At 38.7% G+C, this 26085-nt stretch overlaps 1 protein-coding gene and 1 pseudogene across 1 annotated transcript in view; one reads left to right on the top strand and one right to left on the bottom strand.

Moving 5' to 3' along the window:
- EMB1467 (NADH-ubiquinone dehydrogenase) overlaps positions 1–25826 on the top strand; it is a 49891-nt gene extending 24065 nt beyond the window's left edge. The window contains exons 4-6 of the mRNA XM_089423534.1: positions 19138–19432; positions 20239–20613; positions 24606–25826. Of these exons, the coding sequence (XP_089279660.1) occupies positions 19138–19432; positions 20239–20613; positions 24606–25517 (1582 nt within the window). The 3' untranslated portion in view covers positions 25518–25826. The remainder of the gene's footprint in view (positions 1–19137; positions 19433–20238; positions 20614–24605) is intronic.
- On the bottom strand, positions 10262–11957 carry LOC149262163 (peroxisomal fatty acid beta-oxidation multifunctional protein MFP2 pseudogene; annotated as a pseudogene).
- Positions 25827–26085: the final 259 nt, after the last annotated feature.

The raw sequence follows: 26085 nt of genomic DNA, 5'->3' as shown, positions 1-26085 counted from the left end.
TACAATCTGAACCTGGATCTTTTAAGGAAGCCATCAAGCATCAAGTCTGGAAGGATGCTATGCATGAAGAATATGAGGCTATTATGAAGAATGATGTCTGGGATGTGGTCCCGAGACCAAAGGACAAATCTGTTGTCACCGCTAAATGGCTCTACAAGATTAAACATGGATCTGATGGGAGTGCTGAAAAGTTTAAGGCAAGATTTGTTGCCCGTGGCTTCTCTCAAAAGGAAGGAATTGACTATGACGATATATTTGCACCTGTGGCTCGATATACCACCATCCGATCCATCATAGCCCTTGCTGCTACGCAAGGATGGAGTCTTCATCAGATGGATGTCAAGACCGCTTTTTTGCATGGTGCAATAAAGGAAGAGGTGTATGTAGAACAACCTCTGGGATTTGAAGTTCAAGATCGAGACACTTATGTCTGCAGGTTGAAGAAAGCCCTCTATGGGTTAAAGCAAGCACCCAGAGCCTGGTATGAGAGGATGGATAGTTACTTGATGAAGCTGGGCTTCACTCGAAGAAATGCTGATCCAAACCTTTACTTTAAGGTTGAGGAAGGAAAGCCTCTCATTCTAGTGCTGTATGTGGACGACCTCTTCCTGACAGGTGATGACCCTCTCATTCATCAATGTAAGAGGGAGCTTGCTGCTGAGTTCGAGATGAAAGACCTAGGACTGATGCACTATTTCCTAGGCCTGGAGGTCTGGCAGAGACCTGGAGAGATTTTCCTTTCTCAAGGAAAGTATATTGTGAAGCTTCTGGAAAGATTTGGGATGGTGGACTGTAAGTCCGTGTCGACACCAATGGAACTCAACTTCAAGAAGTTGAGTGGCAGCGCTGCAGGGCCTATCTTGGCCAATCCTACTGAGTATCGTCAACTCATAGGAGCTTTGATGTTCTTAGTGAACACCCGTCCGGACATATGTTTTGCAGTGAATACTTTGAGTCAACAGATGGTTGAGACTCATCATTTTCACTGGGTTGGTGCCAAGAATCTTTTGAGATATCTTCGGGGCACGATAAACCATGGGCTGAGATACACTGCCGGGAGTGTGATACTCCGGGGATATACTGATGCCGATTGGGCTGGCAGTGTGGTGGATCGTAAGAGCACATCTGGATGCTGTTTCAATCTTGGTTCTGCTTCGATCTCATGGATGAGCAGGAAGCAGAAGTCGGTGGCTTTGAGCACCGCGGAGGCCGAATACATTGCTGCTAGTATGGCCTGTTGTGAAGCAGTTTGGTTGAGGAAGCTCTTTAGTGAGCTGTTCCAACATGTGCTAGATACCACTGTAATACTCTGTGATAATCAGAGTGGGATTCGTATGACTGAGAATCCTGTGTTCCACGACTGATCCAAGCATATTGATATCGGGTACCACTTTATCCGGGATATGGTACAGCGAGGCGCCGTAAGGCTCGATCATATAGGAACTGATGAGCAGGTCGCGGATATTCTCACTAAGCCCCTGGGGAAGGTCAAGTTCCTAACCTTCCGTGAGAGTCTTGGTGTCGTGGAAAGACCCTATGATGTGGGTCCTGTTGGACGATGAGCTCTGGGAGCTCTGGGGGGCTTTGGGGATAGCTTCTCGGAGCTATAAGCACTCATAATGCTTCTGCCCCACCCTTGTGATTATTGAGCTGGTTCGCCACTCATTTAATCTGTGCCCCGTATGCATCCTACCCATTGAGTTCAGGGCTCATGGGAAGTACCTCTCATTTGGCCAATGAGGTGTGGAAAAGCTAGAGACTATTAGCAAAGACTGATGGACGCATCAGAGATTGCCGTACTCTCTATCTAGGATGGCATGGTCCAACCACTTGATCTGGGATCAAGATTTGTGAGGTCTGGGACCTCTGGACTGATTATGTCAGTCGGGGAATGATGTCTTTGTGACTGACCCACTTCTGTTCTGAAATAAAGAAGCTAGCAAAGCAAGTTTCGGCGGGATGACTCACGATGTTAATTGCACTAATAGATGGAGTTCTCCCTAGTTGAGAGGGAGTGTTAAAATTGGACAACTAGGTCCAAACTCCATGTTCTGATGCTCAGATTAAGAGGCTAATATTTTTGTTGGATTCCTCTTTCTGAGAGGTGTAAAATCCATATAAAAATAGTCTTAATCCGATGAGCAGAACTTATATTTTGAATTTATTATTCTTAATAAATTATATGTGCAAGGTCAGCCAGTTTTGTAATGTAGGCTCACATGCCCAACAGATGTGTCACACACCCTCATTGATGGATATATATACAGGAAAAGTTGGAGAGAATTTGAACACAACTCACATCTCATTGACCTTTGTAGAATTGACTTGGGTTGACTCATCTATTGGTTGGAGGGTTGTTGTGACACATGCCGGGCTGGCTGACCAAAGGAGACTTTGCTGGTTGAAGCATCCTGTTGACCGCCGAAACGAACACATACATTTTTCTTGTTTCTGATTTGTCTTCTGTAAGATCTGCTTATATGTTCTATCTGCATTTTGCTTATCTACTTGTATGATTGCTGTGAGAAAAGTGAAATTGCTCTTAGCATAGAACATCTACAAAACTTTACAGAGGTAAGGGAGGCAAACGATTTTATGTGGGCCCAAGCCTTTACAAGCACTTGACTCCAAAGTACTGTGTCATGCTTCATCAATCCTTTTAAGCAATGTACTTCATTGGGTCAATTGCCCCTGCAAGAACAATTTCATAGCTAACTTCAAGCCTCCAAACATGAATCTAAGCTATCTCATGTTCACTGGGACTTGATGCCCTCCTTTAGGATGCCCAATGCTTCTCCTTCCAATTAGGGCACTGTCCAAGCAAGTGAATTGTCCAAGTAGCCATAATGAATGGTATCCTCCAAATTGTTAAGATAACTCGAACACCGAAGGGAAGAATATCAAGCCAACACCAAACTAAGGTCAAGCAATCTCTAAATAGGATCTACACTGTGTATCCATTATAGACCATCTCCCATGTCTGAATCCATCTCGAACCATCAAGGGGTTGAATATACATTGTATTCCAAATCTCTTGAAGCATCCCAAACATGGTGTAAACACTTTCAAATTAACTTGAGAAAGCTAATACCCCTTCTTTACAAGGAAAGTGTTTACACCAATAGTTCTCGACTCCCTCTACAATCCACCAAACCCCCTACTTGCAAAAAATTGTACTCATTGGGGGTTTGAAATAAGCCATTGTCTCTTGTAAGGAACCTTTCACACTATCTCGATCCTCTAAACAATAATGACCACTTGTGAATATGAAGGAACTTAACCTTGGAACATAAGCAACTTGCCAAACTCCATCATCCTCCAAGTCAACATTGTTGTCCAAGACATTTTGCAAAGACAATCATATTTTTATACAACATCAAATCAAATGGATCACATCTATCAAAATCAATATGTCAACATGAGAACCCATTAGATACCTCAAATCCCTTTTCAACTCCCTCACCTTGAGATAATCTCGAAGCAAGAATAACATCACAAGCAACTTCCATTTGTTTGAGAGAATCCATGGGCAACTCTCTTTTTCTAAGAGAATCCATCAACCCTACCTCTCAACTCTACAACACTCCCATTATTCGCTAACCTTGAATTGATCTTAGCATCATTCTCCAATGTATCACACTTCTCCTCTTGTGAATGACATACAGATAGAAAAAATCGACACAACATGACTATTGTTTCTCCTAGGAGGTATACTCATCCTCATTGGATAGTGGGTGCTCTTGCATTCTCTCGAGTTCATTAAATATTGGAAGACTCATCCAGTGTTGCGGGGGAGCGACCCTCCCCCGAACACGCTCATGAAATCGCTCCCATAGGGAGCGAATTTCGGGAGCACGCTCCCAATTTTTTATTTTTTATTTTTTGTTGTCTTCTTTAATTTGTTTATTGTTTTTTGTTCGATCCCTAGCCTTTTTGCAAAAACGTTCTAAATGCAATTTTTTTTCAAAAAAACAATAATTTTTGAGTGGAGTAACCTAATGATCAAGCCTATGGCTGTAGTATTGATATGCGATTCATGGTAATGTTAAATTCTTAAAGTAAAAGTGACATCTTCATTTGCATCTTTTTACTTAAATTTTTAACATTACCATGAAATGACTTAGGATGTTTGAGAGTGGTTCCGACTTCATTGGATTTCATATGGAGAAAGTAGAATTTTAGATCTCATTCAAAATCCAGCAAAACTTATCAGTTTTTCAGGATTTCAGGATTGGGGGGGTTGCAATGTTTCCATTGGATTTTGTCATGTACTAGGGTATGGAACTCGTATTTAATCAAGAGCACCAATCCCTCTATGTACCTTGATGTTAGTGACATTGGTTGTCGAACTCCTCTGTCATGACCCTACTAAAAATGTACCGATCACTCAAACAAAATCTTGACTTGACATGCTATGTTTTTTCTATCTTATATTAATGACAAAGATCCCTATACAGATCTAGAGGTAATGACAAAGATACCTTTGGATATTAATGCTTGGAGGCGATATTAATGACAAAGATCCTGATTTCCCAACAAGACTTACAAATTAGACATTTCTCATGGCGGCAAGAGGCCCAAGCATTAGCAATAGATAATAGATTTACTTGTCTCTTCTAGTTTCTAGTAGTTTTTATAATTGTCGACTCTTTCATATTTATTATGATATTTTTTGTAAACAATATATGACAATTTAAGTTTGAAGTTTGAAGTTGGCAATTATAAATCATTGCTTCGTGAAAGTTGAAAGTTGTTTCATTTCGTTTCATGTTAGATTTTTTATATAATTTTGGTGATCAATGATGATAAATGCTATGTATTGAATTTTGAAAGATTGAAACTTTAAGATTGATGAATCATGAGACTATATGTTGTATGCAACTAACTTGTGGATGTGGTTGATGAAGATTATAACTTCTAGATGATTGATGTTATATGGTTCAATCTATGTTTTTATGCTTTTTATATTTAATTCATCATTCTACATGCTTTTGTTGACATATATGCATCGAAATATATAAAAATATAAATCATATAAAAATTTTCTCCCAAACCGGGAGCTTTTGAAAATGTTGCTCCCCGCTCTTGCTCCCAAGTAACCTTGGACTCATCCAACTATTCACTTGAGTGTACATGTGCCACTTGATTGACATGTAACCTCTAAAACCCACCCTCTCTCACCCCTTTAGCTAAACTCCTCAAAGTAGCTAGACTATTGTGACTAATAGTGCACCAATGTCCCTCAAAAGTAAATCTCCATTTTGTGTCATACAGGAAATTGTAATGATGTTTTTCCTCAAACTACGAACCAATAAAACATCATGCTATGTATTGAATTTTGAAAGATTGAAACTATAAGATTGATGAATCATGAGACTATATGTTGTATGCAACTAACTTGTGGATGTGGTTGATGAAGATTATAACTTCTAGATGATTGATGTTATATGGTTCAATCTATGTTTTTATGCTTTTTATATTTAATTCATCATTCTACATGCTTTTGTTGACATATATGCATCGAAATATATAAAAATATATATTATATAAAAATTTGCTCCCAAACCGGGAGCTTTTGAAAATGTCGCTCCCCGCTCCCGCTCCCAAGTAACCTTGGACTCATCCAACTATTCACTTGAGTGTACATGTGCCACTTGATTGACATGTAACCTCTAAAACCCACCCTCTCTCACCCCTCTAGCTAAACTCCTCAAAGTAGCTAGACTATTGTGACTAATAGTGCACCAATGTCCCTCAAAAGTAAATCTCCATTTTGTGTCATACAGGAAATTGTAATGATGTTTTGCCTCCAACTATGAACCAATAAAACATCACTCGGCTCAAGAACATCACCTGAAGGCATTTGAAAAGAGATGGAGCCAACTCCTCTCACAAGGTATGTGGCATGATCACCAAGTTCCATGGTCATGCCTCCCCCCTAGCTTTTGGATCCAACTGAATAATGACTAGTCATATGTCATTTGTCTTGAAGCTCCATGGTCCACATACAATCCAATATTAGACACATTGTTAGGGAATAAGCAAGAAGCCATAGAAAAGGTGGTTTCAAAATAAGAGTTAATCTCCTCTACACTTGCTACAGTCCTAGTTACAACTTGTTTCTCACCCTTTCCTTAGAGGACACTGGTTGGCAAAATTTTCCATCTTGTGACATTGGAAGCATATCGTCTTACTTAAGTCCTTCATTCTTGTATCTATCCCATCCTTCTTCTTGAAGCCTTTTCTTGCCACCATTCTTCTTCTTGATGAGGCCAATAACATCCACTTCCCCCTATTGTTCCAAAGAAAACTGTATTCTGATTTCCTCTTTCACCAGATCAACCCAAAGCTTTGGAAACTTTGGTATGTTCTCTCGAGCAGAAACACCTTGAATAAAAGGCGGCATCTAGTAAGGAGCAATTCCCTTACCAATGGACACCAACTCCTAATCCTCCAATGTTGTTTTATTCTTGGCCAATTGGTCCTTCAGTTAACTGATACTAGTCAAATAACGTACCATAGTATTTGTTTTTCTCATGCGGATGATTGAAAGCTGGTTTCACAAGAGTGTCTATCGAGAAGCACAATATAATGTCATAACTCAACCATATACTTAAACATTTTCTTACTTGCCTTCTTGTCTGAAATGTGTAAGATAAAATGATCCTTCATAGAATCAAGAATGATTCTTTTAACTTTGGCTTCGTTCATTTGATGAGTGGTCAATTGTGTTGGATCGATAGGTTTTGGAATCTCCTTTTTAACATGCTCCCAAAGATCAGCCTCTTTCATAAGAATCTGAAGCCTGAGCTTCCATGTAACAAAATTGTAAGCTCCATCCAATCTATCACACTCTCTAAGACTGAGTCACTTTATGCATACTGAACAAGTTTCAAGTGGACAAAGTCAACAATACATGAATTTGAAACAACCCTTCCAAGGGTCAAGGTGCTTCTCTCGAGCAACCTAGGATTTGAAAGTGACGGATGTTCCACCAAGACTCTGGGATGGGGAGACATGGGTGCGGGGAGACGCACAAGGGGGACATGTGGGAGTACCCTCAAATTTTAGGGAAATGGGGGGGGACGTGGGGTATATAATTTTTCTTTTTTCTTTTTTAATATATATATATATATTTCAAATTCATATTCAATAATGAAAGCATAAATACAATGATACACACATAATTGAATTAAATAATGAAATACATTGATCCATACTCATCATCCTTACTAATACATACATGATTCATCCATAGACCACGAGATTCAATAATGAAATACTCTGATCCATATTCATCCTTCATTATTCACCATTCTAGAATCTACATTGATTTAAAAATTAAATTCATCATTCATCATTCTAGATTCTAAATTGATTTAAAATTAAAATTCATCATTCATCATTCTAGAATCTAATTAGTACTAAGCCAAATAGACTATAATATATACTGAAATCTGAAGGCTGGAATAGTAAATTGATATAACTAAAACTCAAAAACAGTGGAGTGATGAGTCTAAAAATCACTCTAAAGTACACAGGGCTTGGTGCTCTTGATTAAATACTAATTCCATACCCTTTTACATGACAAAATGCAATGGAAACATTGCAATCCATCGAATCCTGAATTCTTGTAAAAACTGTTAAGTCTGCTGGATTTTGAGTGAGATCTAAAATTCTACTTTCTCCATATGAAATCCAATGAGGTCGGAACCACTCTCAAACATCCTGAGTCATTTCGTGGTAATGTTAAAAATTTAAGTAAAAGGATGAAAATGAAAGATAAAAGAGAAAATGAAAGATAAAGGAGAATGCCACTTTTACTTTAAGAATTTAACATTACCATGAATTGCATAGCATTAGTTGGGCAATATGGTCAAATACTAGGTTTCCCCTGTCATAAATCATTGTTTACGAGCAAATTTAAGGGGGAACACAGCCCATTTTGAGGGGGGGCACCTAGGCGTCCCCCTTTTGGGGAGTCGCGTCCCCCACACTGGTGAAACGTCCCCTCTGCAACATTTCCCCAGGCGTCCCCCCATCCCGGGTGCGAGGGGTGTGTGCACCCGACCCTGGGGGACGCGCCCCTGTGGAACACTATTTCAAACCCCACAAACTCAGCAAGGTCAAGTACCTCTTCCAGGTAATCTCCAGCTGAATACAATATCCCTCTTACGCTAGAGTGATTTCAGCCACAAGCTTTGATACCATGCAATGTTCTGGGATATTAATGCACAACAGAAGCATCATTTCTTTGACTAGAGGTTTCCAAGATTTTAACCATGTGAATTTTCAGCCCTAGGAATGTTATGAAATATAGTATAAACAAGGTTGAAATAAATTAATAATAAAATATTTCACTTTCTAACAGCCCAATCTTCTAGGCAATCCAAGGAGAAAATAATACTCGACAACTTGGATAAATTTCAATCCTCTAGGGCAACTTATACCACATAAATCAGATCTGAAAAGTCACTCTTACAGCAGTTATAACAGTAGTAAAACGATATATATATATATATATATATATATATATATATAGCAGCATAACATGTCTGATTTTTGAATGATGTATCATATCTATAACGGGCCAGGGCAATTTTCTCCTATGGTTTTGTTTTGGTTAGGGATTTTTTAAGCAGTACAACAAAGTTTATTTATTTCACAACCAATAAGTCATTCTTTGCAAAATTTAACTTCCTATATTTACAGTCCACAATACAATAATACTGTTATATTTCAACCATGCAAAAAACACAACAGTGTTCAATTGGTCCAATTTCACCATTAAATCAGTTCCAAATACGGGCCCCACTATTCTGAATTCAACAAATCTGACGATTACTACATGATGTTAATTGGGTCAGCATCCGATACAGATTTAACTAGACAATTACACAACGAACCCAAACTATCCTACTTAATTTTATCAGTGAGGGGCCCTGTCAATCTCAGAACAAAGCCTTGCCTTTCGGTGAGAACTTCTGAGATGAAATTAAATTCAGAACGTGGTTGTGGGCATCTCTTTACAAACTTTGCCTCGGAGCCTCACAGTTTCTGAACTGCGTTAGCCAGAAGCCTCACACTTCCCAAAATTCACTTCTGCACTACTACAGAGCCTTGGATCTGCGAAGCGGCCTTCCCCGTGTCTGATATTTCAGCTCATCTGGATGACTGCAGAGAGGCTTCGTCCGCACTTTGACCAGAATTGCTCCGCCTTATTTCAATTTCGTTTCCTTTTCACTTTAAGAAGACTGTGCAAGGGTTTGTCTAGAAAGAGTTTGGCTTTACCCAGGTCCGTCTCAGGAAAAAAAAGCCGCACAGTTTTGACTAATTCCGCACGGTCCGGAAGTAGTCCGCTCAGCTTTTAACTAGTTCCGCACGATCAGAAGAAATCTGCTCAACTTTTGACTAGTTCTGCACGATCCAGAAGAATTTCGCTCAATTTGAAAACTATGCTTTGTCCAGATGTCACACAACTCAACCTCTAATGATATCTCCCTGTCCAGAACTTCGAACTTCTTGCCGAAATCCTGTAAACCTCGTTTACTGCCTTGTCATCTACGGACTTCCGGCCAACCACGGAGATGAATTTCCACAGAGCTTTGACCAATGTGATTTGTCCAGATTTTGACTTCGTCCAACCTTACAGATTTTCCTTGAATGGCTTACTATTCTGGAATGATGAAATTTTCGCTGTGCCAGAACAATAGAAAAAAAAGAGAAGAAAAATAAATTAACCAGGGTGGAATCTTTCACCACCGAAATTAGTATGGAAAAGGGGTCTTAAAATTTAAAACCCTCAGAGCCTCAGGCTCAAGAGAAACAGAGATAAGGATCCAATCAATGATGATCCTAATTGAATCCAATCCTTCCATATTTATAGATTTCCTAGAGGGGTCTCACCTTCCTAATTGATGGAGTAAATTTTACTCCAAACCCCAACTTCCGGTTTTTTCACCCAACTGCCCCAAAACTTGCCCCACAGTGGGAATTTTTTGGGGTTTTCCCTTTTATTACGGACTATAGCCTATGGGGATTGATAGTCTACTTCGTCTTTTTGAGCGATCAATTTACCGGGAACATTACAGTCCTCCCTTCCCGACATTGCTTGTCCTCAAGCAGTGACAAATTCTGTTGCTGCCCATGTTGCTCTTCTTCCTTGATATTTGAAATCAGATCAGATTATTGTGCATCAAAACGCTGCTGAAGGTAGAAAGTGATCTGCAGTACAATTTCCCTTTGACACAGCCAACACCATTCATTTTGGGATTGAAGTATAGCATTTGAGGCATGCTTTTAGAGGGGAAATTTCCGATATCTTGCTCATGAAATGTACGCTGGTCAGTTTCTGAGCATCACGTTCACCATCCATATTTATTCCCATCAACTTCTTCATAGTACTCCCCATTAAAATATTATATTGAAGATTCATTCTGACCTTTGATCGATCCTTGACAGAGTAAATTCTATCATCATCATTATCATATGCAGCCCAGACCTTTAATTTGGAATAATTGTAATTTGTTCCAAGAGAATCTGCCCAGAGCGTAACACAGCCCCTGTAGGGTGGGTATCCTATGCCCATTATGGAAGCAATATCAATGTCTGTCAAGAGTATAGCTGATTGAATATATGGAAAAAAACATCGGATTAACTGCCAATCCAGTGCAGTTCAGTGCCTCTATTTCCAGGAGAGGCATTATATGTGCAGGACTGAAAGAATGTGCACCAACAATCCGATCCTGCGAATTGGTTTCATGATCAATCAAGTTTAAGTCTTTTGTAGAAGTATTCGTTACCAGAACACAATGTGATGGATGATGTTTCTCGAGATCACTAATTATTTGTTGTTTCAGAGCTACATTTTCAATGACAGCCTCGATTACCATATCCATATTCCAAAAATTTTCGTAGTCAACTATACCCTGTGCCAGGAAGAATACTTTCTCAAACTTTTCTTGACTCATTTTTCCTTTATTCACACAGCTCTGCAAGTTTGCTTTAATACGGTCAAGACCAGTCATTTACGCTTTTAAAGATCACAGGATAGCCACTCAGGATTAGGGCTGTGGTTATGCCAGAACCCCTCAAACCCCTACCACGATCAGCTACCTTTCTGACTCTTCTTGAATTTAGGCATTCATTTCTGACTCTTGGAACCTTTGATGCTGAACGTTCAGTTAGCAAGCCGGCTATTGGTCCAGATACACTTCCCTCCTCAATGAGATCGAGGTAAACATGTGGATGTTTGAGACTAGCAGCCCTCTTTTGTGCTTTAATTCATGCAAATTTTAAGATTTCGCATGCCTCTCCCATAGGTTATAACTTGCCAGTGTGGTAAAGACTTCTTATCCAAGGCCTTCAAATTTCTGCCGTGTTTAATGCCCAGCGACAAGCTGTGTTTAGTAATTCCACAGGTTGAACTACAACATCCACAAGCCCCAACTCACTCGCCACTTCAGATTTGGTTAGTTTCGATAACAGTGTCAATTGAAGTGCCTTTGAAAGGCCCACTAGACATGGAAGCCGCTGTATACCATCAAGCCCAGGGATAATTCCAAGTTGGAGTTGAGCCTGTGGTGCAACTATGCGTCCATGGCAAGTCATTGCAATCTCAAGTCCACCATCGAGCGCAAGACCATCAATAGCAGTAACTGTCGGCTTCTTTGCATCTTCAAACAATTCGGTCATGATTCTGACTAAAACATCTGTCAGTTCAAACTGTCCTCCATTTTGTACAACCCCACCTTGTCATCTCCTCAAGTTTTCAATATCAAAACCCGCACAGAATTTGCCACTAGAACCTGTAATAACTATTGTTTTCACATCATGTCTTTGCAAAGCTTCATCATATTTTATAATTTCCTTTTCAAGCCTAGCAAGACATCAATTTCAGATTCTGTACGAGAGGAAGGGGTGTTGGAGATATTATCCACTGATGTATTCAAAGTCATTCCAACCTTATGAGCAGAAATAGCATGATTAGTGACTGAACCTGTACTTGATGCAGACTGGCTTTCTAATGGTGCCAGAGTGCACTCTGGTTTAGCCTGATGACTTTTCTGTGATTGAAATGTATTGTGGAATACATCAACATGTCTCCATTTTTTTGAGATAATGCACATTTGCTGCACTCATCAGTGGGATGTCCAGTCCCATTCCATTTGGCTTCCTTATTCATTTTAAGAGAACGAGGACTACTCTTGTTATCTAAATTTGGAAGTCCTAAAATAAATGATTCTTGTCCACTGCTGCGGTTCAGTTGGCAACATGGTACTGCATCCTTTGATAGCTTCATAGTGGATCCGGTAGTAGAGTTGTCAGTATCCCAATCTGATGTCTTAGTGCTTGCTACCACTGAGATTGAGCTGTGCAATAACAACTTATTGCAAGAGGTGCCCAGAGAGTCCTTTCTGACACTACTATCTTTACCATGCATATCTGAAATTTGAAGGATGCTATTATCAGAAAGGGTATTCCATTCATGAGAAGTTAACTTCTTTTACCTTCAGTACTGTTATCATTAGACAAGGTGTCTTTTTCAGCACTGTTATCATTAGCCATGGTGTCTTCTTTAGGATTCTCCTCCTTTTCATGGGGGATACAACCATGTCCATGCCTTTGCCTTTGCTTCAGTTTTTCTTGTACTTTGATTTTCAGGCTTGGTCTTATCACTTGATTTTCCTTTTCTGCAACTAGTCGAGAAGCTGTTCCATCTGCCTGCCTTTTGCTGTGTGCCTTCATTTTTTAGTACCAGTGTTTGACCGGATTGGGAGGTCATGAGTGTGGCAGCTATCATACTTTGCTGAGTGGGCTGCCCAAACGATCCCTGCCCGAAAATAGGAGTTGATGTGCTGTTAGGGAACAAGTTGCCGTCAAAAACAGGAGTGCTCTGGCCAAAATTTGGTGTTGAAGATTGAATCGTCCCAAATGGCTGAGTAATTCTTAAGGGGCGTGCTCTTATCATTAAGTTTGGAGAATTGATCTCTTTTATTCTTTACCTCCAACTTTTTCAATTCCTTGAAAACCCTATTGTTCCAATATTGCAAATCCTTCATTGTTCTGCTTGCTGCTTTCCTCCAAGACTGCATACTCCTTGCAAGAAATTGTTTCCAACAATGTCACATGGTTCGGGTTCGAATTCGAGTTCGACAATGATTAAGTTCGATTCGAATTCGAATTTTCTGATAAAGTTCGAATGAGGTTCGCCATTAAATTCAAATATATATATATATATATATATATATATATATTTTATAAATAATGTTTCTATATAATTTTTATGCACATGGATCATATTAATATGATATTTTAAAGATTCCAAGACAGTCTACATACCAGACACGCCAACACAATTAAATATCAGTGATTTTTTATTGATACGTTATGTGACAGGGCCAAGCCTGCGTATAGCGAGGCTATCAATATGCATCCAAGTCCACTTATCAAAACCGTGAGTTTGAGATAATCATGAATGACGTCAAACCCTAAAACTACTTTATATAAAATGCAGTATTCCCAAACGACGACCAATGTTCTATTATATGGTTTTAAACCGTGAATTTGAAGTAACAATGAATGACGTCAAACCCTAGAAATAGTGAAACAAGATTTTCCTAAACGAAGGCCAGCCTTTTCTTATATGGCGGGCAAACCCTGTAATACGAAGAGATTGGAACTCCAAAGTTGAAATACGACGTACCCTGCAACGCAAAACAAGGCAAGCAAAAAATCGAACATGCACATAAATTTATCGAACTTAACACGTAAAATAAGGCACGCAAAAAAATTGAACATGAACCGGAATTTATCGAACTTAACCCGAACCTGAAATTTTTTTTGAGGTTCGCCGAATTTCGAACCTCAAGGTTCAAGTTCGGCGAACCCTGTGAGACTGGTTTCCAATTGTTCATCTTCAAACACCATCCAGGCTGGCAGGATCTCTGCTCTGAAACCACTGTAATGGGCTAGGGCATATTTCTCCTAAGGTTTCTTTCTGGTTAGGGGTTTTTTAAGCAGTACAACAAAATTTCTTTATTTCACAACTAATAAGTCATTGCTTGCAAAATTTAACTTCCTATATTTACAGTCCACAATACAATAATACTGTTATATTTCAACCATGCAAAAAACACAACAGTGTTCAATTGGTCCAATTTCACTGTTAAATCAGTTCCAAATACAGACCCCACTATTCTGAATTCAACATATCCGACAATTACTATATGACGTTAATTCGGTAAGCATCCGATAAAGATTTAACTAGACAATTACACAATGAACCCGAACTGTGCTACTTAATTTGATCAGCGAGGGACCCTGTCAATCTCAGAACAAATCCTTGCCTTTTGGTGAGAACTTCTGAGATGCGATTAAATTCAAAACGTGGTTGTGGGCATCTCGTTCCTCACTTTGCCTCGGAGCCTCACAGTTTCTGAACTGTGTTAGCCAGAAGCCTCACACTTCCCAAAATTCACTTTTGCACTACTTCAGAGCCTTGGATCTGCAAAGCAGCCTTCCTCGTGTCTGATGTTTCTGCTCAGCTGGTCAACTGCAGAGAGGCTTTGTCCACACTTTGACCAGAATTGCTCCGCCTTATTTCATTTTAGTTTCCTTTTCACTGTAACAAGACTGCACAAGGGTTTGGCTTTACCCAGGATCCATCTTAGGAAAAAAAAGCACTCAGTTTTGACTAATTCTGCACAGTCCAAAAGAAGTCTGCTCAGCTTTTAACTAGTTCCACACGATCAGAAGAAATCTGCTCAACTTTTGACTAGTTCTGCACGATCCAGAAGAATTTCACTCAATTTGAAAACTATGCGTTGTCCAGACATTACGCAACTCAACCTCTAATGATATCTCACTACCCAGAATTTCAAACTTCTTGCCAAAATCCTGTAGACCTCGTTTACTGCCTCGTCTACCTCAGGGAATTCGCTGCCCAACACTATGGGTCATCTACAGACTTCCGCCCAACCACAGAGACGAATTTCCACAGAGCTTTGACCAATGCGATTTGTCCAGATTTTGACTTCGTCCAACCTTCCCGATTTTCCTTGAATGACTTACTATTCTGGAATGATGAATTTTCCCTATGCCAGAACAATAGAAGAAAAAGTGAAAAGAAAAAGGAACTAACTAGGGTGGAATCTTTCACCACCGGAATTAGTATGGAAAGGGGTCTTAAAACCCTCAGAGCCTTGGGCTCAAGGAAAATAGAGAGAATGATCCAATCAATGATGATCCTAATTGAATTCAATCCTTCCATATTTATAGATTTCCTAGAGGGGTCCCACATTCCTAATCAATTGCGTAAATTTCACTCCAAGCTCCAACTTTGGGTTTTTTCACCCAATTGCCCCAAAACGTACCCCACAGTGGGAATTTTAGGGGTTTTCCCCTTTATTATGGACTATAGCCTACGAGGATTGATAGGTTATTTCGTCTTTTTGAGCAATTAATTTACCGGGAACATTTTGGAATTTAAGCAAGACATCAAAGCATTTTGGAATCTCCTATTGTCTATAAAAATCGTATGACCAAGACTTCTACAAAGGACAGAGTTATTCTCAGCGCTTTCAGGTATGTTTGAAGATGAAAATACATGGGTACTCGATAGTGGAACATCTAGACATATGATAGGTGCGCACAAACAACTAAAGACCTTATCAAGAGGAAAATCTTCCTACTCTGTTGAACTTGGTGACAAGAAGAGCTATCCTGTAAGAGGAATTGGATCGACCTCGCTGGAGCTCAAGAATGGAGGAAATATTCATCTCAACAACATTCTATTTGTTCTAGGTCTGTAAAAGAATTTACTTTCTATTTCATGCCTAGAAGATCAGGGATGTAGAGTCGCTTTCATAGATGGAAAGGTTGTGGTATGGGATAAAGACTCTAGCATCAACAATGCAAAAGTCATTGGGATTCGTGAAGGAATACTATAGGTTGTTGACACCTCTCTTTGAAGCATTGGTTCACAGTGAAGTAAGTCCATGTGAACTTTGGCATCGAAGGTTTGGAAACCTTCACTACGAAATCTTACCAACTCTAAATTCAATGGTGAATGGCATTCCTGAACTCAAGGAGGATCATGGAGTGTGCATTAGGGAAAAATGTTAAGAAACCATTTGGAAGTAGTGCTTCAAGGTCAAAGGAAATCTTGGATCTCATTCACTCTGATGTTTGTGGTCCTATGTCTACAAAGTCTCTTGGAGGTCATCTATATTATGTAACGTTCAATGATGACCACTCAAGGAAACTTGGATCTATTCGCTGAAATCCAAGAATGAAGTATTCAAAAAATTTCAAGAATTCTAAGTGGAGGTAGAAAATATTACAAAAAGAAGGATAAAGATACTAAGATCTGAGATTTTGACAAAATCTCTTCCTAATAAGAGGCTTGTGTATTTGAGAGACAAGCTTGGATTGGTAGATATATCCTCCCTAGTTGAGAGGGAGAGATAGACACATCATTTTTGTCTTCACTTCGTTAAGAAAGAATGGAGGATTGGGTAAGCATCTGGTTGTAGATACCCTTTGAGGATGAGGTAGGGCATACAATAGGTAAGAGTAGTCAAAGAGGACATTCCTTGAGGATGTGTTATTCCAAGATAGGAATTGTCCTAAAAGGATATACCCTGTGAACACCTGGGTGGGGTATGTGCCTTGAGAGATAATGATGATGGTGTCTATTAGTCATTGGTCTCGCCAGCATTGTGCTATGATCTTTTGGAGAGATAGAGTGGTTAGTCAAGGCCTTGCTATGTGACAATGTTGGTTGGTATGATTCAAAGAGATAGGTTGAAATGATAGCTTATGAGATGGCTTACCAATCTGACTCTTGTTATGAGATCTCTTCAGTTTGAGAATGTCCAAGTACCATTTATGAATACCTCCCTAGTTAAGAGGGAGTGTTGAAATGTGTAACTAGGTTCGGTCTTCATAAATATGAAATGTACTCTTGATTCTTGTATGTTGTAAAATAAAAAAAAAATTATTATTGATTTTTTTGTAGCATGGGTTTCATGCTCAAGGTCATTTTATTTAGAGGTCTAGCACCCATTGAGTGCTTATAGGGTCTGTCCTAGTGTCAAGAAGTCAATAGAGTCATTGTCATATGAAGAAGACTCCATTGGGCTCATTGTAACATGTAAAAATAAATTTTTGTATTTAAAGGTGTCAAAATACCTTCCAAGACCAAGTTGGCTTGGCAGTTAAGAAGTCGGCCTCATTAGGGCATGTTGTCCTCCTTGGAAACCTATATAGGAGGGAATGCGACCTCCTATGGACACTCACTCATCTTCTCATCATCCAAGCGAAGGAGAAGCAGAAGAAACACAAGCGAAGAAGCATAGAAGGACGAAGGACAAATTTCTTGGGTTATTTCTCTCTCTCCTTCGCACGTGCGAAAGAAAGGCTAAGGTTTTATAGCTACAAGGTCGAAGTTTTGGAAATTGCAAAAAGAAGGTTGAAGAAGGGACTCTTAGGTCACCTACATGTCCTAGAAGAAGAAGGAACCCAAAAGAAGGTCAAAGGAAGCCTTGGAAGCCCTAAAATTGCTCACATGTGTGGATGCAGTAATCGTTGTCGGGGCCGAAAATTTCAAACCTACAGTGGAGGCCGAAATTCTGTAGCTGGGGGTCGAAGTTGTGCTGCTTGAAGAGATTTCACTGGGTTTGACATGGATAGAAGAAGCACATCATCAAGAAGGTCTAGCTTGGTCTTGGGATTTGTCATTGGAAGAATCTATAAGAAGAGAAGAGATTTGTGGGTTTTCCTCTCAAGTGGAGAGGTTTTGGCCTTGGCTTGCAGCCTGCATCCTGTGTTCTTGTGTATTGTTGATCCTCTTGTTTTGGTAGCTGTTTGATGATAAGAACAACATAATAATAAGAGAAGAAGCTAATAAGTAAGAAAAATTAAAAATACATCACACACAGTTATCAAGTTTAAGAGAAATCACAATTATTGCAGCCCTATAGATTTCTCAACAATTATTTTAGTCTGGAACCTTGAAACCTCCCAACATTCCCAACCTTGCCCAATTTGATTTTTTTCCTCCCTTGACCTCCTTCCATTTAACTGTTATTTTTTTCTCCTTTCCCCTAGTTTTAATTTTATATAGGTCCCCCATTATAAAACTATGTTAAAATTCTAAGAATTACTAAATATATTAACTATTTCCCCCAATCTCTTAACTTTTAATAATTTAACTTAAATACCCTATTTTCCCAACTAATTTAAATTTCCTAAAATTAAAATCAGATAGTTTTTAAACACCCAATAACTTAATAATTTCTTTCCAACATTTCTTTGGCTCAGAATGTGGCCTTTCAAGCATCCTTGCATGTCCACTTTGAGTGTGATGTAGATTAAGTGTTGTATAGATTTTGCAAGGTGATAAAGTTGTGAGTAAGATACAGTTTAAAGTACAACACAATTTTCCATCCCAAAGGTATCTATCTAATGCGTTTTGATAAGAAATGAATGAATTGTGTAAACAAATAGAAGAGAAGACACCCAAAAACTGTTGGAAATCTGTGCCATCTTATTGGCAAATTTTCCAAATTTCATCGAGGTAATGCTGTCTATCTACTGGTTAAATATAACTAAATAACAACTTTTAAATCAAAATATCAGAATCTGAGACATTGAGCTCAAAGTAATTTCAATCTTAAAGCAAATTGATATCAATATTGTATCTTTGTTTATGGTTTTCGTATACATAGTTGTAGTTTCTTTCTGAGAGGTGAGCAGCGGTGGTTCATTGGGGGAAAGTAGTTAGATTCCTGAAGCTGCCTTCTCTGACTATATAGGTTTACATCCTTTAACATCCCTTTTGATTGTGTATGAAATTCACAATGTGATTCCAGAACAGATTGTGGGAGGAAGGCCTAAACCCTTGTGGAATAAATTGGAAATTGGAATGTGAAAATTGGTCTTTAGCATCACAGCATGCAATTTCATTTCTGCTTTATGTAGGTATTGCCCTGAGAGAGTGATACAGGTCATCCACGATCTCAATAGAAGTCCTTGCAAACATATGTTAACATATTGGAAATTTTTCTTTTGAATGTTTCCTAAAAGAAATGGTCAATTGCTCTTAATCATTTGTCTGTCTATGGATTGCAACAGGTGTGTTAGATTTGCTTCTGAAGTTGCTGGAGTACAGGACCTTGGCATGTTGGGACGTGGAAGTGGTGAAGAAATTGGCACGTATGTGGAAAGATTGATGACGAGTGAACTTTCAGGGAATGTGATAGATATCTGTCCTGTTGGAGCCCTTACATCTAAACCATTTGCATTCAAAGCAAGAAACTGGGAACTAAAGGGCACAGAGACCATTGATGTTTCTGATGCAGTTGGATCCAATATTAGAATTGATAGTCGAGGTCCAGAAGTGATGCGGGTTCTTCCTCGCCTAAATGAGGTTTTCTAAACTATCCACTGTATTCATTACTTGTTTGATGTTTCCTATTGTTTGAAGGCAGATGCTTGTTTATAAGCAACCTTCTTGTACTCATTCATTTTGATGACCTTTTGAGATTGATAGGCTAGTTATCACCATAGAGGAAGGCAAATTAAACAAGAAAGAAAAAAGTGAAGAAAATTGTGAAATTCAAAGTGTCATTAATAAATGTGAAATGACCGGCCCGTTCTAACTTAATTGGTGCTGTTAAAACATACAGAGTCTTCATAATTCAGCTTAATTTATTATATGTTGCAGAAGAACAGCGTTACTGGCATACTGGAACATCAGTTTTTAAAGATTATTGTTTTTAAACCAAACTAATATTGGCAGGAGGGATGGTATGTATAGATTTTGTCCATGTCCAAATAGCTAATAAGTCAGATTAAATGAAGATGTTGCCAGTCTTGAGGAAGCTTTTGCATCTACTGATTCATAAATTTTCAGACAGAAAACTATTGCCATGCATAGGCATTGTCTTCATTTTTCCTTTGGTCTATTTAGTGTCAGAAACTTTATTTGGGAAAATAAATTATCACGGGTTAACACTTAGCCTATACCATATATTGGGAAATTAAGCTTAATTAACATGACAAGACAATGATTTCTGCCACCTATAATTGCAGGAACTTACAATTCCCATTACATAAACAAGGACATAATGGTGATTAAGAAAATAACTTGTGGAACATATCAAATAAGTCAAACAACATGGTTTTATATTTTTAGATTAATAGCTTATTAGTTCATTTTTCATTCTTGTTCAGGACATAAATGAAGAGTGGATATCAGACAAGACGCGGTTTTCTTATGATGGTCTTAAGCGACAAAGGCTAAATGAGCCAATGATGCGCCGACCTGATGGTCGTCTTCAACCCGTGACCTGGCATGATGCTCTTGAGGTTATTGCAGAGGTTACCCAGCAAGTAAAGCCAGAAGAAATGGCTGCAATTGCTGGGAAACTCTCTGATGTTGAATCCATAATGGCTTTGAAAGATTATATGAACAGAATGGGGTCTGAGAACATATGGTGTGAAGGGAATGGCATGAATCCTCAGGCTGATCTGCGGTCCGAATATCTCTTGAATACAAGCATTGCGGGCCTGGAGAAGGGAGATGCTTTTCTCTTTGTTGGTACAAATGTAAGCTATATCCTTTTTCTAAATTTCATATGTTCTTAATATGCACTCTCTTTCTTTTCTATGGTTTTCAAACTTCATTGTTACTTTCGGGATTTTAGTATTTTACTTGACATTTTTAAAGGTCTTATGTAATATGTGCCATCTGTAAATATTCCTCTTAATTCTGCTACAATCGGTTGTAGCATTAGTTTATTAATCATTCGTACACACCTTATAGTTTAAGCCCTAAAAACTGGTCTTACATTATCTACAGAGTACACTGCATAGCTGAACTTACTGTTCAATCTGTACGCTATGGGAAAGGTTTGAAAGTCTACAAGGTCGATGTTAAATTTTCTAACCCCAGTAAATGACAAGTTATTTCCTAGCAATTTCCTTGCTGATTTAATCTAATTTTTCAGCTTGCTGAACAAAATGTACTACTGGGATTTTAACTTTTAAATTTAGTTTTCAGCAGAAGTAAAATAAACAGCCACTTTCATTTCACAAATACACAAAAATTTGCCATTCAAAATTCAGCTTTTCATTCATAAATTTCTTCCAAGCTTAAAAGGGCCTTCCCAACAGATGGCTACTGAGAAAAAATCACACACAGTGAAACATGAAAACTTCTAGCTGAAAAATTTCTTTTCAGCCCTCAATCCTGCAGCTGTATGGCATGCTACCTGAGCATCCTTTTTGCCTGCCCGTGCTCTGTTACAGTCTGCCTGTGCATGTGTGATGAAATCTGGGTCGTTTTCAATGTTCCACCAAGACTCCGGTGTGGGGAGATGTGGGTGTGGGGAGACACATAGGGGGGATGTGTGGGAGTACCCTCAAATTTTAGGGAAATTTCGGGGGTGCGGGGATATGTCGAGGTATATATATATATATAATTCATCATGTTCATATTCATTGTTCACTGTTCAATAATGAAAGCATAATATTAAATAGACAATGGAATCATTGATCCATCCTCATCATTCATTTTGATACATACATCATTCATATGACATACTCATGTCTCATTATTGAATTATTCATACATACATGAGATTCGATAAAAATCAAGAATGAAATATTCAAATACATTGATCCATATCATTCATCATTCAATGATTCATCATTCTACAGTCTACATTGATTTAAAAATTAAATTCATCATTCATCATTCTAGAATCTAAATTGAAAGCAAAACATACTAGTATATTTTCAAAGTTTGAACACTAAATTTATATAACTCAAAGTTTGAACCTAGGTTTTAGACTTTTAGTTATTTAATATTTTTTTGTTCTATTTAGTTTTAATTTTTTTTTTTAATTGTTTTGATTTTTGATTTTTTAATTTTTAATTTGGGTCTTATTAGACAAATTTAAAGGGGGGCGCCCAGAAGCACCCTTTTTGAAGGGGGATGCTCAGACGCACCCTTTTTGGGGAGTCTAGACTCCCACACAGGGGGACACCCAAACACACCCTTTTTGGGGAGTCTAGACTCCCACACTGGGGAAACACACCACCTTGCATCCCCCCAAGACTCCCCAAAAGGGTGCTTGGGGAAACACACCCCCAAGAGACTCCCCGTTCCGGGTGCGAGGGGTGCGTGCACCCGACCTTGGGGGACGCGTCCCCGTGGAACACTGGGTTTTCTGAACCTTCCTGCACATGTGCAAGCCTGTACAATCTTGTACAGCCTCTTGCCTGTGCATGTGTGGTCTATACCACGCCTTTCCTGCTGCTGCAGACCTACCTGAACTGTTTCCTGCCGCTGCCTGCACTGTACGGCCTTCTTTGTTTGATCTGCAGCTCACATGTGTTTCTTCTGTCCTTCAAAATCACTTGCTAAATATTTCTCTTTCTGCTGCTCCTTATTTTTCTTCCTCTAGCTGCTGCACAATTGGGTGAATGTCGTTCTCCACCCGATTAAAGAGATCCTTATCCTCTCACTGTGTCTTGTGCTCACTAATGTGTCTTCTCCCTTAGCCTAGTTTTTTTTTTTTTAAAGTTTGAGTTATGACTAAATCGACAATCTTAATGTCCAAGTGATTGATGGTTGAAATAAAATATCAACTTCACTTGAGATCAATGGTTGTGATTTATCCAATTCACTAATACAAATAACCTTTGCATTTCATTATATTAACTCACTTTTCTCATTAAAGAAATTATTTTAATAAATAAAATAATTGTTAAATAAGGAGTCAATTAGGTGACTTCCACATGCCTTGATGCTTAGGTCTGTGCAGAAGTGTCTGCCTGAGCTACAAACATCAACAGTCCACTCTCCTAGTAGTATTGTTTTTAGTGGTAGTTATAGTAATCATTTTTACCAGGTTCTTGAGGGGGTTAAAACATCCAACTCTTGCCCTTTATTTTCGAGCCTTCCTCTTTAGGTGTCAAGAAGCTGGTCTAGGAGCTTTTTGTTGATTAAATTAATCTGGGAATTGTCGAAATATTGGGATTTTGAGTGCTCTTCGTCTGCATAGTGACTGAATGCTTTATAAATTGTCACTGATTTCTTGGTTTAATGGCCATTTTGTGTCTGTATCTACTGAAGCAATCCTATGTTTTTAAAGGAGAAGCATTCTTCCTCACTACTGTTAAAATCCAAAATTTTCATATTCATTTCATTGATGGATATATTCTTGCACTAATGTTTGAGCTCCGAGGCTTACAATTTATCCATATAAAAATCTACAATTTGCTAATTTTCTTGATATGCTGACCCTAATGTCTGATGAGTTATATGTGTGGAAAGGGCACAGCAAAACATTCAGAATTCTCGTAAGTGAGTAATATGTACACTCAAGTCAGCCTAGGAAATTTAAACAAACATTCACTACCGAAGATGGAACCATCACAAGTGTTGTAGACCAGGTTCATTTGGCTGGTCTTGGTCAGGAAGGTAGACATGTGCTTCAGTCATGCAGTCTGTGTCAAGTTGCATTGTCGAAAGGATCTTTGCTGAGAACAAAGATCTTGAAAAGGATGGGTGTTGCAAAGCATTCTGAACTCTAGTAAGTTAAATTCCCATAGTAACACCTACACTAAAGTCAGCTGAGGAATTTTATGCACACATTCACTGCAGAGAGTGTAACCATCTCAAGTGTTGTAGACCAGGTTCATGCAGTTTGTCATGGGCAGGAAGGTAGATGTGCTTCAGTGATGCAGTCTTTAGATTGTGAACTAGAGTAATTATAATAGTTGTTGCTGACTTATGCTTATATGCCCCTACAAATACTTTGAGATATCAATTCTCTTGTGCGAGTTTATTCAATTAACCTTTATTTTCCATCACTTGCAATTCTAGAAGTTTCCCTTCTCTTATCAGGCAGGTTTTTGAAAAATTAGGAATTGGAAGTATGATTTATGTATGGCAGAGAAAGAAATTAGGCAGGAAGTATATGTTAGGGAACATCTGAGCAACAAGCAAACATAGAAGTGTAGGCATCAATACAGAGTGCAACTGGACTCTTAAGATGGCCTTACGCTGGAGAAAATTAAGGCTTGCTTCTCAAGTTAATATACGTAGGACAAAGGGGCAGTGCAAATGTTCTTTTCAAGGGATAATGATAAGATTTTCTGGGAAAATTGAACGAAGCTGCAGTATTGCAGAAACATTCAACATAGCATGATGCAGCGTAGTTATTAAACTGCAAGCTTATTTTGAAAAAGAAAACTTATAGTTCATACGGACGTACTTTTATCCCTGTTTGTATGCATTACTGATACTGTTATTAGACTTCAGCAACGAAGTGGGAGTCTTTCAGTGTTCCATTGTTTTATGCTGTCCTCATTACCATAGTTTATGTTACCATTTTGAAAATTCCTGTATCTTCTTGATGAATTTACATTTAACATATTTTCTTGCCTGGCTAATCTAGCATTTTGTGTTTTTTGGGCTCACCTTTTAGCTATGATTTCTATCTTTGAGTTTTATGTTTTGACTCCTCCAGCTTTTCTTTAACCTATGATTTGGCATTTTGATTCTGATTAGAGTATTTTTATGTTTGAAGCCAAGAGTTGAAGCACCAATGGTGAATGCAAGGATAAGGAAAGCTGTAAGAGCAGGACATGCAAAAGTTGCTTCTGTTGGCCCTCCTATGGACTTAGCTTATGAACATCAGCATTTAGGCATTGGACCAGAAACACTTATTCAGATAGCTGAAGGCAGGCATCCGTTTTGTTCAACTCTGGCTTCTGCAAAATATCCTGTGCTAATTGTTGGGGCTGGTATTTTCGAACGGAAAGATAAAGATGCTATTATGGCTGCAGTTGATATTATTGCCAAGCATGCCAAAGTTATTAGGAATGAATGGAATGGTTTCAATGTCCTTTTACTGAATGCTGCTCAAGCTGGGGGCCTAGATCTCGGTTTTATCCCTGGTTCTGGTTCAAAGATTGGCATTGAAAATGCAAAATTTGTTTACTTGCTAGGAGCAGATGACATTCAGGTTGACAAAATCTCCAAGGATGCATTTGTAGTTTATCAAGGGCACCACGGTGATCGAAGTGTTTACAGGGCTAATATGATTTTACCAGGGGTGGCTTTTTCTGAGAAGGAAGGAACATATGAAAATGCAGAAGGTTGTACTCAGCAGACCGTCCCTGCAGTTCCCACAGTTGGTGATTCTAGGGATGACTGGAAAATTCTTAGAGCTTTATCTGAAGTTTCTGGAGTAAAACTCCCATATGATACAGTAAATGCGCTTCGTACTCGCATTCGAGCTGTCTCCCCAAATTTGTTTCGAGTTGATGAGAGGGAACCTGCATCAGCATGGCTTCGAGAACTGAAGCCTGAATTCAACTCAAAAATGAGTCGAAGACCTTTTACCAATGCTATTGATAACTTCTACATGACTGATTCTATCTGTCGGGCCTCAAAAACAATGGCTCAGTGCACTGCCACATTACTCAGCCAGAAGTAATAAGCATTCCTAAGAACTTGTTTTCCAGAGCCATAAAAAATGTGCAGGATCTGCAGTCTGCACACTTTGACTATTTATTCTTATCTTTTCTGATATGTTCATGGGATCTTCTTTACGTGTAAGTGGTGGCAATGGTGACATGATGTGCCATGCATCTACCTTCCATTGAATAATTTTGTGTGGCTTTTTTGTCTCTTTCATATCATTTTGATGCATTTATTTATTTAAATGCTGAATGACACCTAGCAGAGGAAAAACTATTTAATGGCAGAAGTGGTACTGTGCTTGAATTATTTTTTGGTTTTATTCCATGCAACTTGCATATACCCTATTTGTATCTGGTCGATAGGTGTTTGATTGTGCTGCACACTGGAGACTTTTGCTATTCAATTGTAAGTTGTAACGAGTCAGTGCCTGTTAGTATTATATTATTATTGGCACCGCTCTTTTTTTTTTCAGTTCTATTTGCAACATCACCATCAGTGAACTTTTTTATATTTAGAAACTTGTGGATATAAAGTTGCAACTTCATTTACTCTTGAACAGTGCCACAAGTTTGGTGATTGGA

Source organism: Pinus tabuliformis, chromosome 6 (assembly GCF_031772625.1).
Source record: "Pinus tabuliformis cultivar Carrire ecotype Pingquan chromosome 6, CPIR1, whole genome shotgun sequence".
Lineage (NCBI taxonomy): Eukaryota > Viridiplantae > Streptophyta > Pinopsida > Pinales > Pinaceae > Pinus > Pinus tabuliformis.
Note: the sequence above shows the minus strand (reverse complement) of the source record. Positions and strands in the feature narration are given on the sequence as shown.